Source organism: Mesocricetus auratus, unplaced genomic scaffold (assembly GCF_017639785.1).
Source record: "Mesocricetus auratus isolate SY011 unplaced genomic scaffold, BCM_Maur_2.0 Super-Scaffold_4256, whole genome shotgun sequence".
In the NCBI taxonomy this organism is placed as follows: Eukaryota; Metazoa; Chordata; class Mammalia; order Rodentia; family Cricetidae; genus Mesocricetus; species Mesocricetus auratus.
Genome location: NW_024429182.1, coordinates 14,281,701 through 14,301,279, shown reverse-complemented (window position 1 = coordinate 14,301,279; position 19,579 = coordinate 14,281,701). Strand labels below are relative to the sequence as shown.

The 19,579-nt window shown below is 50.4% G+C and overlaps 1 protein-coding gene across 1 annotated transcript in view; it reads left to right on the top strand.

Moving 5' to 3' along the window:
• The first annotated feature begins 359 nt into the window (after positions 1-359).
• The window catches only part of Neurl1 (neuralized E3 ubiquitin protein ligase 1), a 79,628-nt gene continuing 60,408 nt past the window's right edge, over positions 360-19,579 (top strand). The window contains 1 exon segment of the mRNA XM_040743346.1: positions 360-692. Within this exon segment, the coding sequence (XP_040599280.1) occupies positions 608-692 (85 nt within the window). The 5' untranslated portion in view covers positions 360-607.

The window sequence follows — 19,579 nt, the reverse complement described above, 5'->3', positions numbered from 1 at the left end:
GCGCAGCTGTCGCCATAACAACCGGAGCCCGGGAGTCCTGGCGACGCTGGGGCGGGGGTTTGGGGGCGACGGCCTCGGGAGGGACCCGGCTGGAGCTGGGGGAGGTCCGCAAGAGCCGGGCGCTGCAAGCTCACCCGCGGGCGGGAGGGCGCCACGCACGTCACCGTGGCCGTCCCCGCGGGCGGGGATCGAGCCCGCTGCCGAAGCTCTGAGCAGCCGCGCGCCGAGCCCCGACTCTATGGCCCGCGGGGAGCGCGCCGCCGCTGCGCCGCCCACCCGCAGCCGGAACCCGAGCTCCAGCGCCAGGCAGAGCGCAGCGGCGCGCGCCGCGGCCCGGGGCCCAGGGGCCGGGCCGCCCGGGGCGCGGGGCATGGGAGCCCGGTAGCCAGGTTGCACGAGGATCCCCGCGGTGGGCAGGACCCGCCGAGCGAAGACCGCCAAGCCCAGGGAGAGCCAGAGACAGCGAACCGCCCGCCCCCGGCCGCAGCCCCGCCAGGGCCCTCCCCCGGCGGCGCGCCCCCGCGCGCGCACACACTTGCACACCTTTCCTCTGCTCCTGCCCAACGTCGCCTGGCCCACGCTGAAGCACCCCTGGGGGTCCGATGCCATGGGTAACAACTTCTCCAGTGTCTCCTCTCTGCAGCGAGGAAACCCGAGCCGCGCGTCGCGGGGCCACCCTCAGAACCTCAAAGGTAGGTTTCGCTCCACCGGGGTGCAGCTGGAGGGCTGCAGCGCGGATGGAGAGGTGGGCAGAGGTGCGGTTGGGGAGGACCCGCAGGTGCCACCTGTTGTGTGCATTTGGACAGCGGGACAGGCGCTTCTGGCAGTGGAGGTGGGCTGGGGTAGCAGCTGATGAGTGCTGATTATGGAAATGAGGGAGGATGGCGGTCGGTGGGGGGTCTGCGCAGTTCTCCCTGTCTGCCCTGGCAACGAACGTCATTAGAGTCCCCTCCTGTTATGCTAGGCGTAAAGAGGTGGGAAAGGCATTTGCGGGGTGGATAGGGCAGTGTGGAAGAAAACCCAGGTTCTCCAGCTGAGCTTCCCAAGGGAGTCATCGTGGTCTTCTTTGTATCTACCTTGGGCTGGAGAGATCCGGCTGGAAGCACTAGTTGCATTTCCAAGCAGAGGGTCTTAGAGATCCGTCACTAAAAGGGCAAGAGTTGATGGTGTGCGCCCCCCCCCTCCGCCCCCGGTCTTCTGCAGCGGGTGATCTTTTGCACCGACTGAATCAGCTTGGTTTTTCAGTTTACCCAAAGACAAAATATCTGGGTTGAACCCTAGAAAGAGGGGTGGGTAGCTTCGAGATGGATTTACCTTCACCGGCAAGGTTTGCTATGTCCCTCCATTCTTCCAGCATTCTCTGGGGGAGGCGGTAGGCTCAGCCCCAGGCTCCACAGCTTTCAACATGTCTCTGACCTTTGGAAGATGCTGCTAGGTTCTCCCAGGCGCTTGAGCCCAGCTAATTCGCTCCAGAAAGCTGCTTTCCCATTATCATCAGAGCCAGTTGCCCATAGTTCTAGGGGGGCATAGTGATAGCTAAAAACTCCAGGGCTTTGCAAACAGCATCAATTAAAATGCACAACAAGAAACAACATAACCCACTTCCTCAGTCTCCCGGGATGTGACTGGGGTAGTTGTAGTGCACTTTAACCCAGAGCCTTGGTTTTTACAAAGACCATTCGCAGACGTCCTTTCGGGAAGTGCAGAAGCTTCTCTGGTTAGTCAGCAGAAGTAATCATATCCATTTCATAGATGAGGGGACCTGAGGTTTGTTTCCATTTCCAGAGTCAGTAAGAATCAGAGACAGAGTCAGGATTCCAGCCCTAAGGGCTCGGAACTCCATCTCCTGTTTTCCAGGCAATAAGATGGAGAAGGGATGCTAGCCGAACCACTGTCCTGCACTCTAACTAACTCCATCTTTCAGAACCTCACCTCCACTAGGAAAATCAGTGGGTCGTAGTGGATTCATGGAAACCAATATGGTGATACATGCACAGGCCCTTTGGAGTTATGTTTGCTGACCTTGTAATTCCTTGAAGAACTGATGTGAGGAAATGGAGACACAGGCGGTACTTACATCGTTAGGCTAGGATGCTCATGACAGTGTCATTTAGGATAGAAAAACAAGGAAATGCCAAGGAATCATGGTATCAACCCTTGGGGGAGGATGTGCAGTCACTATTTTCAAAGACTGATGACTTGGGGGAAGTGATCGCAGCATAAGAACAGTATGCAAAGCTATGAAGATTTTGTGATCCCCACCCCTTGTGGTCCCCATTTTGTTAAAAGGAAAAACCAACAATCACAAAACAAGAGTCGAAAAGGAGCATTTCTTAAAGGCTCTGGGTAACGAATCATGGAATTTCCCTTCTTTTTTATTTATATTTTCTTTTCTAAAATGTGTGCAATAAACATGCATTGTTTTTAAGTTAGTTTCATACATGTGTATAACACATCCTCATTATTCTCTTCTCTCAGCATCTTTTACTTTCTACCACCTTTCTGAGTCCGCCCTCCTCCCTACCGGAACCTTTTCTAGGGTCGTGATTTGTTTATTTTGTTGTGCAACCCATTTTTTTTTTCTTTGAAATCCAGGGCCATCTGTGTGACCTGTGGGTTGGGGCTATGTACTGACATCTGGTGGAGTCACTAGCAGATGCACCCCTGAAGGCAGTAATTCCCCCCTTTCCCTGGATCTGTCCGTAGGACATAGTTAAGAAGTGAGCAGTGGCCGGGTGTTGGTGGCGCACGCCTTTAATCCCAGCACTTGGGAGGCAGAGACAGGCGGATCTCTGTGAGTTCGAGGCCAGCCTGGTCTACAGAGAGAGTTCCAGGACAACTTCCAAAGCAATACAGTGCAATCCTGTCTCAGAGAGAGAGAGAGAGAGAGAGAGAGAGAGAGAGAGAGAGAGAGAGAGAGAGAGAGAGAGAGAGGAGAGAGAAGTGAGCGGTGGAGCCCTCTGAGTCCTTCCTCTGTGCTTGGCTGTTGATTTGTGAGCAGACCCAGGGCAGTCCTCTGTAGTTGTTGAGAGAGCTCATGGCTTCGATGGCTACGCACTCCTGAGAAGATGGCATTTCACAGTTTTCCCGTATTGAGCCTCTTACAGTCTTCCTGCCCCCTCTTCCTCCGTGTTCCCTAAGCCTTGGAGGGAATGATGCGAATGTCTTATTTGGGACTGAGCATTTAGCTGTCACTTATTCCTGGCACGTTGTGAAACTACAAATCTCTGTGACCACCACAGTTCACTGGAAGGAGAGGCATCTCTGATTAAGGCTGAGTGTGATAATTTTCTATGGGTATAAACATACATATTTAGAAGGTCGTTCGACACTATGTCACTTTAGCTGAACAACAGGACTCCTAGGTTCTATGACTCTCTCCACAACGGGCTTTAGAAGGTATTCAAACATACTAAGTATGGATTCCCTCCTGAGGAGTGGTTGGCTAGTTCTGTAACAGTTGTGCCTTTATTGCACAAGTGCGTGCCTTGCCTAGCAGTTTGGTATCATAGTTTATAAGATCCACAGTGTGGTAAGACCACTGATACCCATCTACCCCCAGCAGCCTGAATAGTACTTCCAGCACTATGAAAGTTTACCATCGGGGAAGAGGATTCCACTTCATTTCCAGCTTGATCTCTTTATTTCACGAAGTCAAGGCGTGTGAAATCTTCAGCAATAGGCTCTTACAGTCTAGTTCTGGTGGGTATCCGGGAGGAATGGCAAGAGCTTGTGTTGTTTGGGGGCCTCCAGGGCCTCCCTGACTAACCCATACGGAGTTATTCAATACATGGCACTATGTTTGTTCGTGTTCCCGGCCATGTAGGATTTCTCCCTTCCAAGTCTAAAAAGATTGGTTAGGAGAGTGCAGGTTTCCAGTGGCTTTGCCATATCCCCTTTGTTTTCGGTGACCTTTCCTGTTGCCCCCTCATCTCCACATGCTCCTACCCATTTCCTACTTAAACCTCTTCACCTCTGACACTCGCCTCCCAATTTTATATTAACCAGACCTACTATCCTCTCTTTCTTAAGGAATCCCCTTCCAATGGCCTCTTTCTAGATTTCTGGGCTCCTCGTCAACTCTAAACTGAACACACAAGGATAGAGAGATTCCATTATGGGCCGCATATGAAGGAGAATGTGTGCATTTATTTTCTTGCAGCTGGGTTGCCACAGTATAATTTTTGCAGTTCCATCTATTTACCTATGGAAGTATGATTTTATAGTTACAGATGAGCTGCCATGGACTGGAGCTATAACAGTGGTAGAGTGTGCTTGCCTATATGAGTGAAGGCCTGGATTCAACCCCCAGTGCTGCTAAATAAATACATGAATAAATAGACTCTTGGTGTCAGCATGAGTAAAGACTGTTTCTAAGCACCAAAAAGAGATTGTTAATGAGGAAGGAATCTGTAGGCATCATCTGGATAAATTTCTTCTCTTACAAATGAGAAGAAAAAGAGAGAAAGCACACTGATTTGTTCAAACTACTTAACAGATCGATTTGAGGGGCAAAGCTGAGGTCTGTTCTTCATGGGCAGGGGTTTGCTGGGCGCTGGCAAATTGACCTTGTTGTTCAATGCTCACACAGCCTGTCCCCCTAAAAGAGACACTGCTCTTTTCCTGGTTCCATGGAGGCCTGGAGGAGTCCCCGGGAACTGTACACCTTTGAACCCAACATTAGGTTTGTGGGGCTGTGAGACCTCACCGTCTTTGTCAGAAGGCAGGAGAAGATCGGAGAGGGGTCCCTGCTCTCCTGTACTCATTCACAAATCTGGCAATTCATACCTGATATCCTAGCTTGTGGGAGGCTGAGGCCAGATGAGTGTGAGTTTGGGGCCTGGGCTAGTGAGATACTATTGTCAAAGAAGGAAGAAAGAGAGGAGAAGAGAAGGAAGTGAGGAAAAAAGAAAGGAGGAAGGGAGGGAGGAGGGGGAGGGGGAGGGAGGGGGAGGGAGGGGGAGGGAGGGGGAGGGGGGAGGGTGAGGATACCCATGAGTGCACATTCCTGGGTCTCCAGTCTTCCTCCCTAGCCTGACTTCTAGGTACTTGTTCCTGAAAGTGGTCACCCGTGGGGTTGGAAACATGGTCCAGTGGGCAAGAGCCCTAGCTGCTCTCAGCGTGCCAGAGTTTGGTTCCTAGCACCCATGCTGGGACAGGTCACAACTACCTGTGACTTCAGCTCTGGGTATGATACCATCTTTTGGCCTAGTGGGCACCCCCACTACAAATTCCCTTCTACCCTTGTCAACACTGCCTCGAGCATCCCCTCTGGTAGAATAGTGGCCACTCAGAATTGTATTCTAATAGTGCTGGCGTTGGCTCAGGGCCATGATGCCCCCAGGGCTGTGACTTCAGCGGCCCACCCAGTGTTCTCAGCCGGCACACAGCTGGGATTTAGCAGTGCCCATCTAGAACTCCTCTGTGGTGGAGGAACTGGCTCCCTTTCTTCCCTCTCTGTTGTGGCTCACTGGTTCCTTACCGCTGTAATTAAGGTGGCTCTGGGACCCAACATAGTAGGGAGATGTCAGATCTTGTGCCCAGCAGGCTGAAGTTCAGCGGGCTCTGCTTTTGAAGAATGTGGATCTCAGAGCATCCAGGGGAAGCCAGGTGTAGCTCTGGGCTTAGGCCTGACTGACAGTGCCTGAGGAATGGTGTGCTGGGGTTAGGACTCCAATTGCTGATGATCCTGGAAAGGCGCAGTGGAGGGAGGCGTGGAGACACATGCTTGCACGGTGGACTCTGGAAAGCCCAGGTCTGTGTGTCCAGGTCAGCGATGGGAGGGATGTCAGGGAAAGTTTGGACTGTGGGAATCGAATGGCGATGGATGCAGTGGAACCGACCCTGTGGTGGGCAGGCGAGGGACAGGGCCTGGAGAAAGAGAGTGCTTGCGCATACATTCTCAGTGAGGGATATGGGGAGGGCATTCATTCTTCGAACTGAGAAACACAGGGGCTGTGATCTCCCTCCTTTTCCAGCTCTTTCTGAGTGCTTCCTCATTCCCCACTGAGTGTGGAGGAACAGACTGTTGAGAAAGCTCTGGGGAGAAGTTACTCAGCCCAGTGGTCACCTCCTACCTTCTAAAAAATTCATTGCAATAAAATTTACATGATGTGAAATTTACCGTTTTAATGCATGTAATTTAGAGACATTTACTTCATTTACAGTGTTGTACGATGACTGCTTCTAATTCCAGGATATTTTCATTGTCTCAAAAGGAAGCCCTGTGACCATTAGGCAGCCATTATTGTTGCCCTGACTCCCTGGCAATCACTGATCCATTTCCTGTTTCTGTGAACCGGCCTGTCATGGACATTTCATATAAATGGAATCATGATAACTGGTCCTTTCTGTTGGCTTTCTTCCACTTGGCACGATGGTTTCAAGCTTCATCCATGATGTAGTATCTCTCTCTCTCTCTCTCTCTCTCTCTCTCTCTCTCTCTCTAAGTAATATTCCATTGCATGAACAAGCCATATCATGTTCATACATTCATCAGCTGATGGGCATTTGAGTTGTTTCCAACATTTGATTATTGCAAGTAATGAGACTATGAACATTTCCATGTAGGTTTTTGAAAAAGGGTTAATTTTGTGTATATATGTATGTATACACACACACATATGCCTGACTGCATGTATGTATATGCACCATGTGTATGCCAAGTGCCTGATGAGGCTAGAGGGGAGGGCGTCAGAGCTCCTGGAAGTGGAGTCGCAGGTGTGAACCACCGTGTGGGTGCTGGGGACGGAACCCGGGTCCTCTGCAGAAGCAGCCAGTGCTTTTAACCACTGAGCATCTCTCCAGTCTCTGAGTATAGGTTTTTTTTTTGTTTGCATTTTTATTTTCAGTTCTTAAGGACTGGCCAGCTTTAAAAATACAATACTTTCTGAACTGGTCACCTCAATAAGGACTGGTTATGACAGTGGCAGGGAGCTCACGCCCTCTCCCCCCAAGCTCTAGTACTAGCTAGACACCTGGTGTTTCTGTCTCCTTTCCGGTATGCCTGAGGTTCCTGGTGGCTGAGGGAGACCAAGCTAAGGAGTTTTGCTTCTGGGTCAGAGTGGAGAACTTCCTTGAGGATCTTGAACTTCTTCCTTGCCTCTGGGCGGAAGATGGAGGAGGGCTCACCCTGGACCAGGTCCTAGGCAGCTTTGTGCGTATATCCCCTGTTGCTGTTTCCCTGATCTGGGTCTTCATGCCAGATACTGTGATAGCTGCTCTTTTGTTTGTTTGTTTGGGACAGGGTCTTATATAGCTGAGGCTGGCTTCCACCTTGCCATGTAGCTGAGGCTGGCTTCCACCTTGTCATGTAGCTGAGGCTGGCTTCCACCTTGTCATGTAGCTGAGGCTGGCTTCCACCTTGCCATGTAGCTGAGGCTGGCTTCCACCTTGTCATGTAGCTGAGGCTGGCTTCCACCTTGCCATGTAGCTGAGGCTGGCCATGAACTTCTGGTCCTGCTGCCTTGCTGTGTTTTGTTTGCTTGTTTTTCATATTTATCTGTGAGTGTGTGTATGTGAGACAGTGAGTGAGGGGGATGAGAGAGAGACAGAGACAGAGAGACAGACAGACACACAGAGAGAATGGGCTTTGGTATCCAACTTAGGCAGCCAGGTTTGGTGGCAAGTGTATTTACCTGCCGGACCATCTCACCAGCCCTTATGTGTTTTAAGAGAAGGTCTTATTCTGTAGCCGAGATTGGCCTGAAATTCACTATGAAGCCTAGGCTGCCCTCAAGCTCATGACAGTTCTCCTGCCTCAGCCTCTTGAATCCTGGGATTACAGGTGTGCACCGTCATCCCTGACTTACTCTGTCTTCATTCCTGCCTCTGTCAGGAGAGTGATCGTACTGTTATCGTGAGTCCTCCCCCATCCACAGAGGCTGCCGCAGCCGTGATCAGATAATCAAAGCTTCCATTCTTTGGTGAACTCAGACATTTCCATGGCTGTCTGGGCTCCTTCCTTAGTTGCCATGACGTTGGCAGACTCTGTGAGCTCATCTACCCCCCCCCCAGCTGTAGCACAGAGGCCAGGGGTGCCTGGTGGCCTCATTGGTCACACTAGATGTCAGAGAGGTCAGGATGAACAGGCATGTACTTCCCCTGTCAGTTTTCAGTTCAGCTTTACCTTTGAACTCTGTTTGCTAATTACCATAGTGATATTTACAGTAGCAGTCTTGTGTTGGGTGGTTCCTGTGTGCAAAGTATGTTCTATGTAGATTTTTCCATCAACACTCTCCTGACAACATACCAAAGCGTTTTATAGATGGGGCAAAGGGGCCGAGAGAAGTTGAGTGACCTACCCTAGATCTGTTAGAAATAAATGGAAAGGCAGGAGAAGTGGTTCAGAAAATGGGGCATTTGCTGTCAAACCTTATGACTTGAATTCAATCTCCAGAACCCCGTAGTGGAAGGAGAGAACTGACCCTGTAACCCTGTCTTCTGGCCTTCACACGATGCTGTGACAGCCTTCCATGGGAAATACATGTAACAATAACAAAAGCCATGTTGAGCCACTCACAACCACCTGTGACTCCAGCCCGAGGAGCTCCTGGTGACTGTCTCCTTGCCTTCACAGGCAGCATATACTCAAACAGACGCACGAATAAAAACAAAAAGTGTTCCGAAATCAAAGCCGTATTTCTCATGACGCTTTCAATAAAGATGGATTCATACACTCTCCCAGTAAAGTGTGAGGCTGGTGTTTTCTCCTCTGAGTTTCTGCCTCAGGACATGGAAGGTCACAAGGGAGAAGACTGGTCTTAGAAGTAGTTCTCCTTACTGGGACTTTTTGCTGTTCCTGGAATGGTATTTTGGTCTGTCCAGACAACCAGTGCTGATACATAACAACACCACTGGCCGAAGGCTTAGACAGCAGGAACTTGTCTCTCACACTGCTGAAGACTGGCTGTCTACACTGGTTCTGCTCGGAGCCCTTTTCTTGTCTGTACACGCCTCCTTCTTGTCAGGCCCTCAGCTGGCTCTCCCTCTGTGTGTACACACATTTTATAAGGCCACTGACCCACAGCGGGTGGCGTAACTCTGGAGGTTCTCACATCAAGACCAACCCTTGGCTTTACAGAGTCCAAGCTAGAGGCAAGCCAGGCAAATGCAGGGACAGATGGAGGGAGGGGGGAGGGGACCAGGAATTGGGTAACGCATAGCGGATGCCAGGGTTGTCTTTGCCCTGGTGTGCAGCTGGCTGGGGCTGCTTCCTGTTAATCTGCGATTATCTCATTCCTGGACCTGCACACCCACAGGCTAGAGGCTGAGGGGCTGCTTCTCACAGAGCTGGTTGCTTTGGCAACCCTGGGCAGGATGCAAGTCTCCTTGGTAACATCTGGGAAACCTACTTCAGGGACAGAGGGACATGAACTAGCCAACGGTCAGGCCTGGTGGCGCAGAAAGAGCTGGGCCAGACCGTAGAGACGGGCAGGCCTGTGAGGAGAGTGGTGCTTCAGGGATAATCTGGGCTGGCTCTTGGCCATTTCTCAGCCAGTCAGAGCCCAGAGGCCATGCGGGCCTGTGGGCGTGGCTTATCAGGAGTCATTACCCAAGTCCTGCTGGTTTGGAACTGAGGCAGGGGACTTTAAGAACAAAGGCTTCCATAGGCATCTTTGAGGCAGGCAGGTAGCCTGGCTGTGTTTGTTCTAGCCACAGTTTGGGGGTGTGTGGCGTGGTGGCGCTCTGGGCTTGGGCACAGGGTTTAGGTCAGACATGGTTTCCCGGGATACTCTGATGGGGGGAGGAGCTCCATTTAACAAACACATACTAGACCTGAACAGTGGCCAGCATTTCTGTAGGGCACAGCACTGGACAATAATAGATGGGGCCTGGCCACCACGGATGGAGTGGGAAGCAAACAGAAACCAAAATGACAAACGAGCAGACGAAAATGAGCCGGAATATGATAATTGCTAATATTCTAAGAGCCTGTGTGGCATGTCCTCTTCCAAGTGAACTTTCTGAACTTTAAAAAAATGGTATTGCATTTAGTATGAATGCACCCACACAGGAACATAGGCACATATGGGGTTCAGGCCACAGCTTAGGGGAGAACTCTGACCCTCTACCTGGGGATTGAACTTGGATTGTTAAATTTGATAGCCAATGCCTTACCTGCTGAGCCATCTCATCTCACCCGCCCATGACTTTAACCCTTTGAATGGTGGTTGACATGCTCTATAGGAGTGATTTTAACCCTTTGCAGATGGATAAAGTTAAATGATTCATACTAGATGAAGCTGAGTAGAACTCGAAGATGTGTTTGACTTTAAGCTACCACTTTTAAAAGAGTAAAACTCAGTTGGTAAAGTACTTGTCCAGCTCAGTTGATTCCCTGGGTTAGTGTGCTGGTGTTCGCTTGTGACAGAAGCACTTGGATGGCAGTGGTAGGAGGATGAGGAGTTCAAGGCTATTCTTGGCTACACAGTGAATCCTAGGCCAGCCTAGGCTACATGAGACTCTTTGTCAACAAACGCAAAAACCAAAACAATAAAAAAAATTAGGCCTGGAGTGGTGCTATCTGGAGTGTGCTATCTGCCTGTAATCCCATCGCTTGGGAGACTGAGACAGGAAGATCTTGAGTTCGAGGATATCCTGTGTTACAAAATAAGACTCTGTTAAGGGAGAAAAAAAAAAGGAACCCGCAAAATAAAACAAAATGGAAGACATTTCTTCAAACAAAAATTAAAAAAAAATCTTGACTTCTGTTGGCTGAAAGCCCCACCTGGTGCCCACTGTGGTCATGTACCTGGTTCAAGTGGTCATGATGGGTGTGCAGATGGAAGGCAGCCCTCGCACAGGGCGCTGTTGATGCTGGGGGATGTGCCAGGCACCAGTGTGCCGCTGCTTCCTGTTTCTCTAGCCCAGCAGATTTAGAGCATCTCCAAGCTCAGCCCCCTCCCCCTCCCTGGAGGTCCAGAACAGCTATGAACACCTATCTAAAGTAAAATACAAATCCCTGGTGTCTCTTTTGACTGGCAGTCCAAAGAGTGCCGAGATGAACCTAAGTCTAAGAGGGCATGGACAGAAAGGGCAGACTCCCAAACATGCCTGTCTGGTTCTCTCCACCCCACCCACTGCCTTTGCAAGTTGTAACTTGATAACGTCTTTTTGACATAATTTTTAAAGCAATCTTTTTATTTCAGGACAGTTTCAGATTTATACAATTACTGGGAAACGGAATTGGGATTTCTATAATTCTGTTCTAGGTTGGTTTTCTGTTGCTGTATTAAACACCATGGACAAAAGCAACTTGGGGAGGAGAGGGTTTACTTCATCTTACAGTCCACTTTCGAGGGGAGCCAAGGCAGAACTTGAGGCAGAAACCAGAGGAAAGATGTTACTGGCTTTCTCTCCAGGCTCATATGCAACTACCTTTCTTACATACAGCTCAGGCCAATCTGCCTAGGGATGGAATCCCTTTCAGTGGGTTGGACCCTCCAACATCAATTAACAATCAAGAGAGTGTCCCCCAAACATGCCCACAGGCCAGTCTCATGGAGGCATCTCCTCAGTTTAAGTCCCTCTTCCCCAGATATCATAAAGGCCATACACTCGGTTTCCGTAATTCTTTTTCTCGTGGTGCTGGTAATTGAATCCGGGTCTTTGTGCGTGATAGACAAGTGCTGTTCTACTCAGCTGCACCCTTATCCCCAGTTACTCTGCTGTTAGCATCTTCCATTAGTGTGGAACATTTGTGACAACGGCAGTTCTGACACTGTGCTATTAATGACCGTAATTTAGATTTTCCTCAGTGTACCCTAGTGTCTTTTCTTGATATCAGACTCCTCATTTAGGATAATACATTCTATTTGTGGTTGACACATTATATATAGACTGGTTGGGCATTTGGAGACTTAGTGGAATTTGATGTCCCCCTCATGATTAGATTGTGGCTGTAGGCTTGGAGAGAAAGACTCTGAAGGGTAATGTGTCATTTTTACCATGTTATACCTGACTCTGGATGACTGGGTTTTATGGCATTGAAACTGTAGAAACAAGGCCAATGTGAGTGAGGTTCCTTCACTGAGACTTTCAGCCCAAGCCAGGGGAACACAGCTCCATGCAAATGTGAGGTCAGCCTGGCTTACAGAACTGGTTCTATGCCAAGTAACGTCTCAGGGTGTGTCTCAGTGGAGGAGGGCTTGCCCAGCATTTGTGGGGACCTAGGTTTGATCTCTAGCACCACAAAAACGCCAACAAAACAAAGCAGAAACCAGGTGGGAACGGGACGGGACCGCATTGCTCCTTGCTGAACCGAAGACAGCAGCAGGCTTTTGTCGATTGCTCTGGGGTGCGCCAACGTTCAGCAATTGTCCATTGGTCATGGGCAAGGATTACAAAGATGTTTTTCTTCTTGTGCACAAGCACTTTCCCTTGAGGTTTTCAGGCTAATGGAAGGTTGACTTAACCCAAGAGCTGCTGAGTTCCTCCTTGTCTCCCATAATGTGTCCTCATAGTTTGGTTTGTGTCTTAATGAGACTGAAGGATGGTCCAGAGTGGAATTGCTAAGAAAGCTCAAGGGCTCAGGTGAAGAAACGCCTACCAAGCCCAATGGGCAATAAAATCAAGTAAATGCTGAATTACGTACGATCTTGGGCAACACATTTTAAAATGGTCACCATATTCATATGCAGAACCCAGTAGAGTCTGGCCAAGGCTTAAGACAGCAGAGGGGCGAGGCAGAATATGAAGACAGAGATGCCAAGCTTCCTATCCCATTCACTCATGAGCTATAGTGTAGGCGCCAGTGAAGAGTCGGTGGTTTCAGCAAAATGGACTTCAGGTTCATACAAAGTAACCAGGGAAATTGTTATCAAAACCCACATCGGGTGGTTTCTGCAGCCAAACTTGTGGGTCTATTTATAAAGCATTGTTCATTTTCATGACCTTCAAAATTAGTAACTAAAACTGTATTTTAATTTTATTATTTGGTGTGTGTGTGTGTGTGTGTGTGTGTGTGTGTGTGTGTGTGTGTGTGTATGCATAAGTGGTTGTGGGTACTGGCAGAGGCCAGAATAGGGAATTAGATCCCTTAGAGTTGGAGTTACAGGCAATTATGAGTCATCTGTTGTGGATGCTGGGAACCAAATTCCAGTCCTCTATAAGAGCAACAAATGCTCTTAACCTCTAAACTGTCTCTCCAGCTCCCCACAATTAGTAATTTTAAATAAAAAATTTCTTATGAGAGAAAGAGACAGAAAGACACACAAACACACAGAGACAGAGACAGAGACAGAGACAGAGACAGGTATGTGTGTTGAGATGGGTTATGAAGGGACTCTGGCACCTTACTGTATGCGTCAGAATCCCCTAGAGAAAAAGAACTGATAGGATGAATATGCACTGTAAAGGGTGTTTATTGGCTTGGCTTGCAGGATGGGGCTGGGGAGTCCAGCAGTGGCCACCTGCGTGTTGAAAAGAGCCTGGTAGCTTCTCCGTATGGATCTGGGTACCAAAGAGCCTGGTAGCTTCTCAGTCCGTGGATCTGGATACTCCAGCAGTCCCAATCTGGTGCTGAAGACCTGGGCTATCCCTGGAGAGCTGTTGGTCTTGGGTCCCTTTTGCAAGGTCAGAGAAGCTGGGTTCTGATGTTAGCAAGGGATGGGGGCCACGGCTACAGCAATGGGACAGACAAGTTCACCAGTAAGAGGTGCAGGAAGACAGACGAATGGGCAGGGGGGCAGTGGGGAAAGGGACTGCTTTGTGCTAGGCCCTCCTTTTGGACCCAAAGGTGCTGCCTGCTCTGGGGGAGGGCCTTCTCCGTTACTTGACCCTTCCTTGAGATGTCCTCACAAACCCACTCAGAAGCCTGTACCTTAGTTGGTCCCAGATGCAATCAAGTTGTCGATCCAAGCCAGCTATCACACTTACCAAAGGCCATTACATGGGATGTGGTTTTTCTTTGGGAACAAGCCCCCTTTGTGTTTGTCAGCAGTCTGGCCTTATGGCCTAATCTGGTGTTTTATGACAAGGTTACGGGTTCAAAACATGCCTTTTTACCTTCCCCTGTGCTAGTTCCTGCCGACCTAACACCCACCACGCAGGCTTTAGATCATTAGCTGGTTCATCACCGTTGCCGTTGCCCTTGAGCGCCTGGCTCAAGCAGTGTTTGTCAGTTTGCCCGTTGAAGAGGTAAAGCCAACTCCCCTCGTTGTACTCTTTGGAGGAACATCACCAGACAGCCACCATTAGGAGGACAGGTAATGCTCCATCCTTTCCTAGGCTGGCCTGGGACCCTCCTGCCTCGGTCTCTGGAGCAGGGTCGGAGTCACTCTGCTGACCTGATAGTTCTTTTACTCATAGAGACTTAAGGCAAGTGACATGGAGTGACTGTGGGTATTTGACTGGGCTTCGGCCCTGGGAGGCTTCCGTAGGTAAATGGCCTGGTAAGAGCAGGGTCTACTTCATGTTTCTAGAGGGAGCAGTAACCTTGCTTGACATGGTACACTCCACGTGTCATTCCTGGTGTCTGCATATTTATTAAACATCACAGGTTATCTCACATGGTAACCATGCTGGACGTGGCACGCTCCGCATGTCGTCCCTGGTGCCTGCGTGTTAAACATCACAGGTTACCCCGCAGGTCCTTGTTACATTCAGTTGGGAATGCTGAGTAGGTGTGGGCATGCAGTGGGGAAGAACTCGGGCGCCCACACTGAGCAGAGGACCAAGCTCAGGGCTGTTGGGAGACGCTGTTGGCTTCGAGGGACTGAGTCAGGTCGAAGGCATCCAGTGCTCCTGGCCCAGGAAATTTCCATAGAAAATCATTAAACATCCCCTTCCTTGTCTCAGATGTCCTGCCGTCTGTCTGTCCTTGCAGGTAACTCACTGGCTATGTGTGGAGAGCTAGCCAGGAGGAACAACAGCTGAGCTTTCCTGGGATGGAGGAAGGTTGGGGGTGGGTGGTTACTGACATACCTGTATGGCATTTTTTTAAAGCCCTGTTCCCCCTAGATGCCATCCTGACTACTCCAGAGGTCAGAGGAAGGACAAAAAATGGAGAGCCTTGCCAGGGCGTGCCTGGCATCTGCTGAGAGGCGACTCTCGCTCCCTAGGAGATAGCCATTCTAGAGTGTGCCTAAGGGGAGTGGTGTGCAGCTTTTCTGTGACAGAGGGTGGGGCACCTTGCTCCAGGCAGTGAGTGAAGCCGGAAGGACGCCCTAGCTATGCAAAATGCCCAACGAAAGTAGTTTAATGGGGGAAAGATTTATCTCAGCTTTGTTTCTGAGGCTTCTGGCTGAGGTGAAGCAGGACAGCAGGCAGCAGCCTGAGGTACAGAGAGGAGCAGCTCACCTACAGTGGGCGGGAAACAGAGAGTGTGAGAAGAGGGAGGGGCCACCTCCCAACAGCCCATTCAATGCCAGTGGCTTCATTCATTGACAAAGTTTGAGTCCTTATGGTCCAGTCACCTCAGTCATGCCACCGGCTGAGGACGAGGCCTTCAGCACAGGAACCGTGAAGGACATTTTATCTCAAAGCTTAACAGATTCTATGTACAAAACCTTATTGGGTGCAGAGGCTAGGGCTGAGGGGCCCAGCCAGAGACCCGGGCTCTCGAGTGGATCTGAGGATGAAGGAGTTGGTCAGGGCAGCACTCGCAAACAACTGTGTCCTTCACATAACACTTTCTCAGCAGAGGGCAGCCCGCCTGAACACCAAGGCTCTGCCTCACGAGAGCAGCCTGTCTCCTTAATTGAAAAATGAGAGGAAACCTGTTTGAGGGAGATTGGGATTTCTTCATCAGAGCCCCAAGTTAAAGTCATTTAAAGAAACAAAGCCAGGCGTGAGAATGCAAGCCTTTGATCCCAGCACTTAAGAGGCAGAGATGGGCAGGTCTCTGAGTTTGTGACTAGCCTGGTCTACAGAGTAAATTCCAGGACAGAGGACAGCTAGGGGTATACAGAGAAACCCTGTCTCAAAAATAAAATAAATAAAAAATATAGTCAGGTATGATGGCACATACTTGCATGTAGGAGGATCATGTTATGAGGCTAGCCTGGGCTACATAGCATCTCAAAAACAGCCCCCAAGTCCTAAGCTAAGTAAAAATAGAACAAAACCAAAAGAAGCCAAGCAGGAATAATCAGCTGGTTAGGTCTGAGGAGTTGAGAGTTTTCTCCTCCAAGCTCAGGACTTGTCCTGAAAGGAGAGGTGACCTGGCAGTAAAGCTGACTTCCTGATGTCCCAGGTTCTGTTTTAGGGTGACACTGCCATTTTTTACAGACAAGACTGTAGGTTGGTACTGGGGTTGCTGGGTGAGGACCCTCTCCTGGAGGGCAGCTGTTCTCTTCAGTGTCTTCTATGGCCAGGCATCCATTTGAGCTCAGGTTTTTAGCATTGGGGTGAGGCTCCCTTTCAAGGCTTGGGGTTTGGTTAGCAGGCCTTGCGGTGAAGAGGGGGAGACTTCCTGGGGTCATGAGCAGATGAAGGGTTCTTTGAGATGATGCCCTTGTTTCTCCCCTCTTTGCTTGGACCTGAGACCATAGCAAAGTCACTTTCGGCTCTAGGTGTCTGGATGTTAGCTTTGGCCAGGCAATGAGGCTGTCTCCAAAGCACCATCTACACTCACTTGAGCCTTCCAAAGTGACACCAATGGTGTGTTCTGTAGGCATTGACGGCCATTGCTCTGTGAGTCAAATCTGTGATGACAGTACTTAAGTTGCCCCAGGCACTGCCAGCTTGGTCCAATTAATGCCAACTGGATCTTAACTTGTGCTGAGTGGCCCCTGGGGGGAGGGAGTAGCTCACTAAGTAGGATTTGTTAAGCCTGGGTCTTCAGAGCCTGGTATGGTATAGCCCAGGAGTGCTATCCAAAGCCAATCCAGGCTAGTTAGGCCGATAGCCTTGTTCCTAGAGGTCAGTTATGCTGTCTAGACAGTGGACAAGAATGTTTTAAGCATGGTTGAGGGGGTCTGGCTGTCTTAGTGGCTGGGATGCACAGGGACTAACTTCTTGCCTTGGCAGGCCTGGTACCTGAGCGAGAAAATCGGTGTCTGTAAAGGGCCCTGGCCTCATCTTCTGTCCCCCGGCTGCCAGTGTGGATCCCTCTCTCGGAGAACTGAAGTTGTTGCAAAGGAAACGTTCTGTTCCGTGTGTCCTGGGCTGTCAGCTTGGTGAAGCCGCTGTTTCCTTTCTGGGTCTTGCTCAAACTCCCCACAGGCAGGTCTAATAAGTGGTCCATGGGCTGCAGCTAAGGACCACAGTGAACATGGCCCAATACAGAATTGCAAATTATGTAAAATTTATGAGATTTCTTTTCTTTTTTTTTTTTTTTTTGGTCACTCAGCGGCACAATTCTCCGGTGTGTGACAGTGTTGTGTTGCCATGTGACATGCCCGTGAGAGGGATGCAATTTTGGTTTTATTTCCTGGTTGTCTCCTGGGAACCCTCCTGACTCCCCGTACTCACTTGACCAGTGGGTTTTGAGTTGGGGGTCCCTACTCCAGGCTCTCCCCATCCTTTCTGCAGAGGGACCTTCCTGGCTTAAAGATCCCCTTGTATTCAGTGCTGAGGGGGCAAGTGGGGGAGCAGTTTCTAGCTCTGTGGTGATTTCTCTGCTGTTTTGAGAATTTCTCCTGCTGTATGGAGCTACTTCCTGTGGCCAAGAGACTCATGACACCCCAGGAGAAGGCAGTCTCTTTGCTATGAAGTTCTGTCTGGGATGTGGGCTGGCTTCATCTGGGTCTACAGGGACCCCCACCTGTGGCTCAACTCTCTCTCTGGGCCTGACCAAGGAGGCTGAGAGGCCTGGGGTGCATCTGGGCTGTGGAAGTCCAATCAAGATGCAGACCTCTGGGACAGCCCAACAGGCCTTTGGGGTTCCCTGAGGACATGGCAGCCAGGCTGGGTTGGGAAGCCATGCCAGCTGGAGGTATGAGAAGGGAAGTCAGTGGTGAGCCTCAGCCATGGCGGAGCACAGGCTCAGAGGACTTGGTAACAGGGTGAGCATGGCGGAGCACAGGCTCAGAGGACTTGGTAACAGGGTGAGCATGGCGGAGCACAGGCTCAGAGGACTTGGTAACAGGGTGAGCATGGCGGAGCACAGGCTCAGAGGACTTGGTAACAGGGTGAGCATGGCGGAGCACAGGCTCAGAGGACTTGGTAACAGGGTGAGCATGGCGGAGCACAGGCTCAGAGGACTTGGTAACAGGGTGAGCATGGCGGAGCACAGGCTCAGAGGACTTGGTAACAGGGTGAGCCCCTCCATGTTCTGGTCCTTGTTTGAGGTAATGCTTGGTTAGTAATGAAAGCACAACAAACCCTGGCTGTTGTCGCTCTTAGGCTCGCCTCAGGCCTCCTCTCAGGTAGCAGTTCCTTAGGGAGCTTTCCCTGACCAGCGGGCTAGGTCAGATGGCTTGGTGTCCTCCCTCATTATTGTGCTGTGTCCCCGATTCCCCATCTGAGCAGTGACCACTCCACCAGTGCCCATTGTTGGTGGCTTTTGCCACCTCCGCCACTTACTGTGTGTCACCTGGCAGTCATAAAGGGCGTTGATTGTGCTTTGAAGTGAATGCAAGAATAGGTTGGTCTAGGGAAATTCAAACTTCGAACTGCCAGTGTTGTGTGGTTTTGTTTGTTTTTTGTCTTCCTTCCCTTCTCCTCTTTCCCTTTCTTCTTCCCCATCCTCGTCCTCACTATCCAGAACCCAGGCTCCTCTGTGTGCTAACCAAGAGCTCTGTCTCTGAGTTGCATCCCTGGGTCCCCACTTTTCTGCAATGACATTCCTGAACACCAGACCCTGGGACCAAGTTACTGATAGCACAGGTTCTTTCTGGTGCCAGAATGCATGCCAGGCTCTGGGTACTGGCTTATGGCCCTGCCCTCAGAGCTGCTTGCTATAGATCGCTGGGGTGGAGGTCAGAGGTTGGAGAAGAGGAGGGTAGACAGGCCAAGTGAAGGGATGGAGGAGTCCGAGGGGGGGGTGTGTTTTATTTGAGACTGTGCTATGTAGCCCAGGCTGGCCTTATTCTTTCCGTGTAGCTGAGAATGACCTTGGACCTCTGATCTTCCTTTCTTTGCCTCTAAGTGCTAGAAGTGGAGATCTGTGTCTCCATACCCGGGCTGTGCAGTGCTGAGGACAAGCCCAGGGCTTTGTGCATGCTGGGAACCCCTATGTCATCAGCCGAGCTACATCCTCACTCAGCCCCTTGTTTGGTCCTTCGGGAGTCTTGTTAGGTAGCCCTGGCTGGCCCGGAACTCAGTATATAGAAGAGGCTGGTCTCTAACTTGCAGTGGTCCTCCTGCCTCTGCCTCCTGAATGCCGGTGTTGCAGGGCATGCCAGCAGGCCCGGATGAAGGATTTGTTTTGAACAATGGTCAAGTTTGGTAGACACAAAAGGGCTTTGCCTTGGGATGGAACTGCCTATGACACTGATCAGGTAGGTCTAGCCTCGGTGTGGGGCCTGAATCAGAGGATTCCAAAGCTGTACACAAGTGACCTTGAGCAGGTCACTTTCCTCCCCACGTGTTGGCGTATTCGCCTCTCAGACAGAAACCATGCCGCCTGCCCTCCAGCCGTGACTCTGTGGCAAAGGCCTTGGAGGGATGGAGGGGCGGCTTGCTGAAAAAGCAG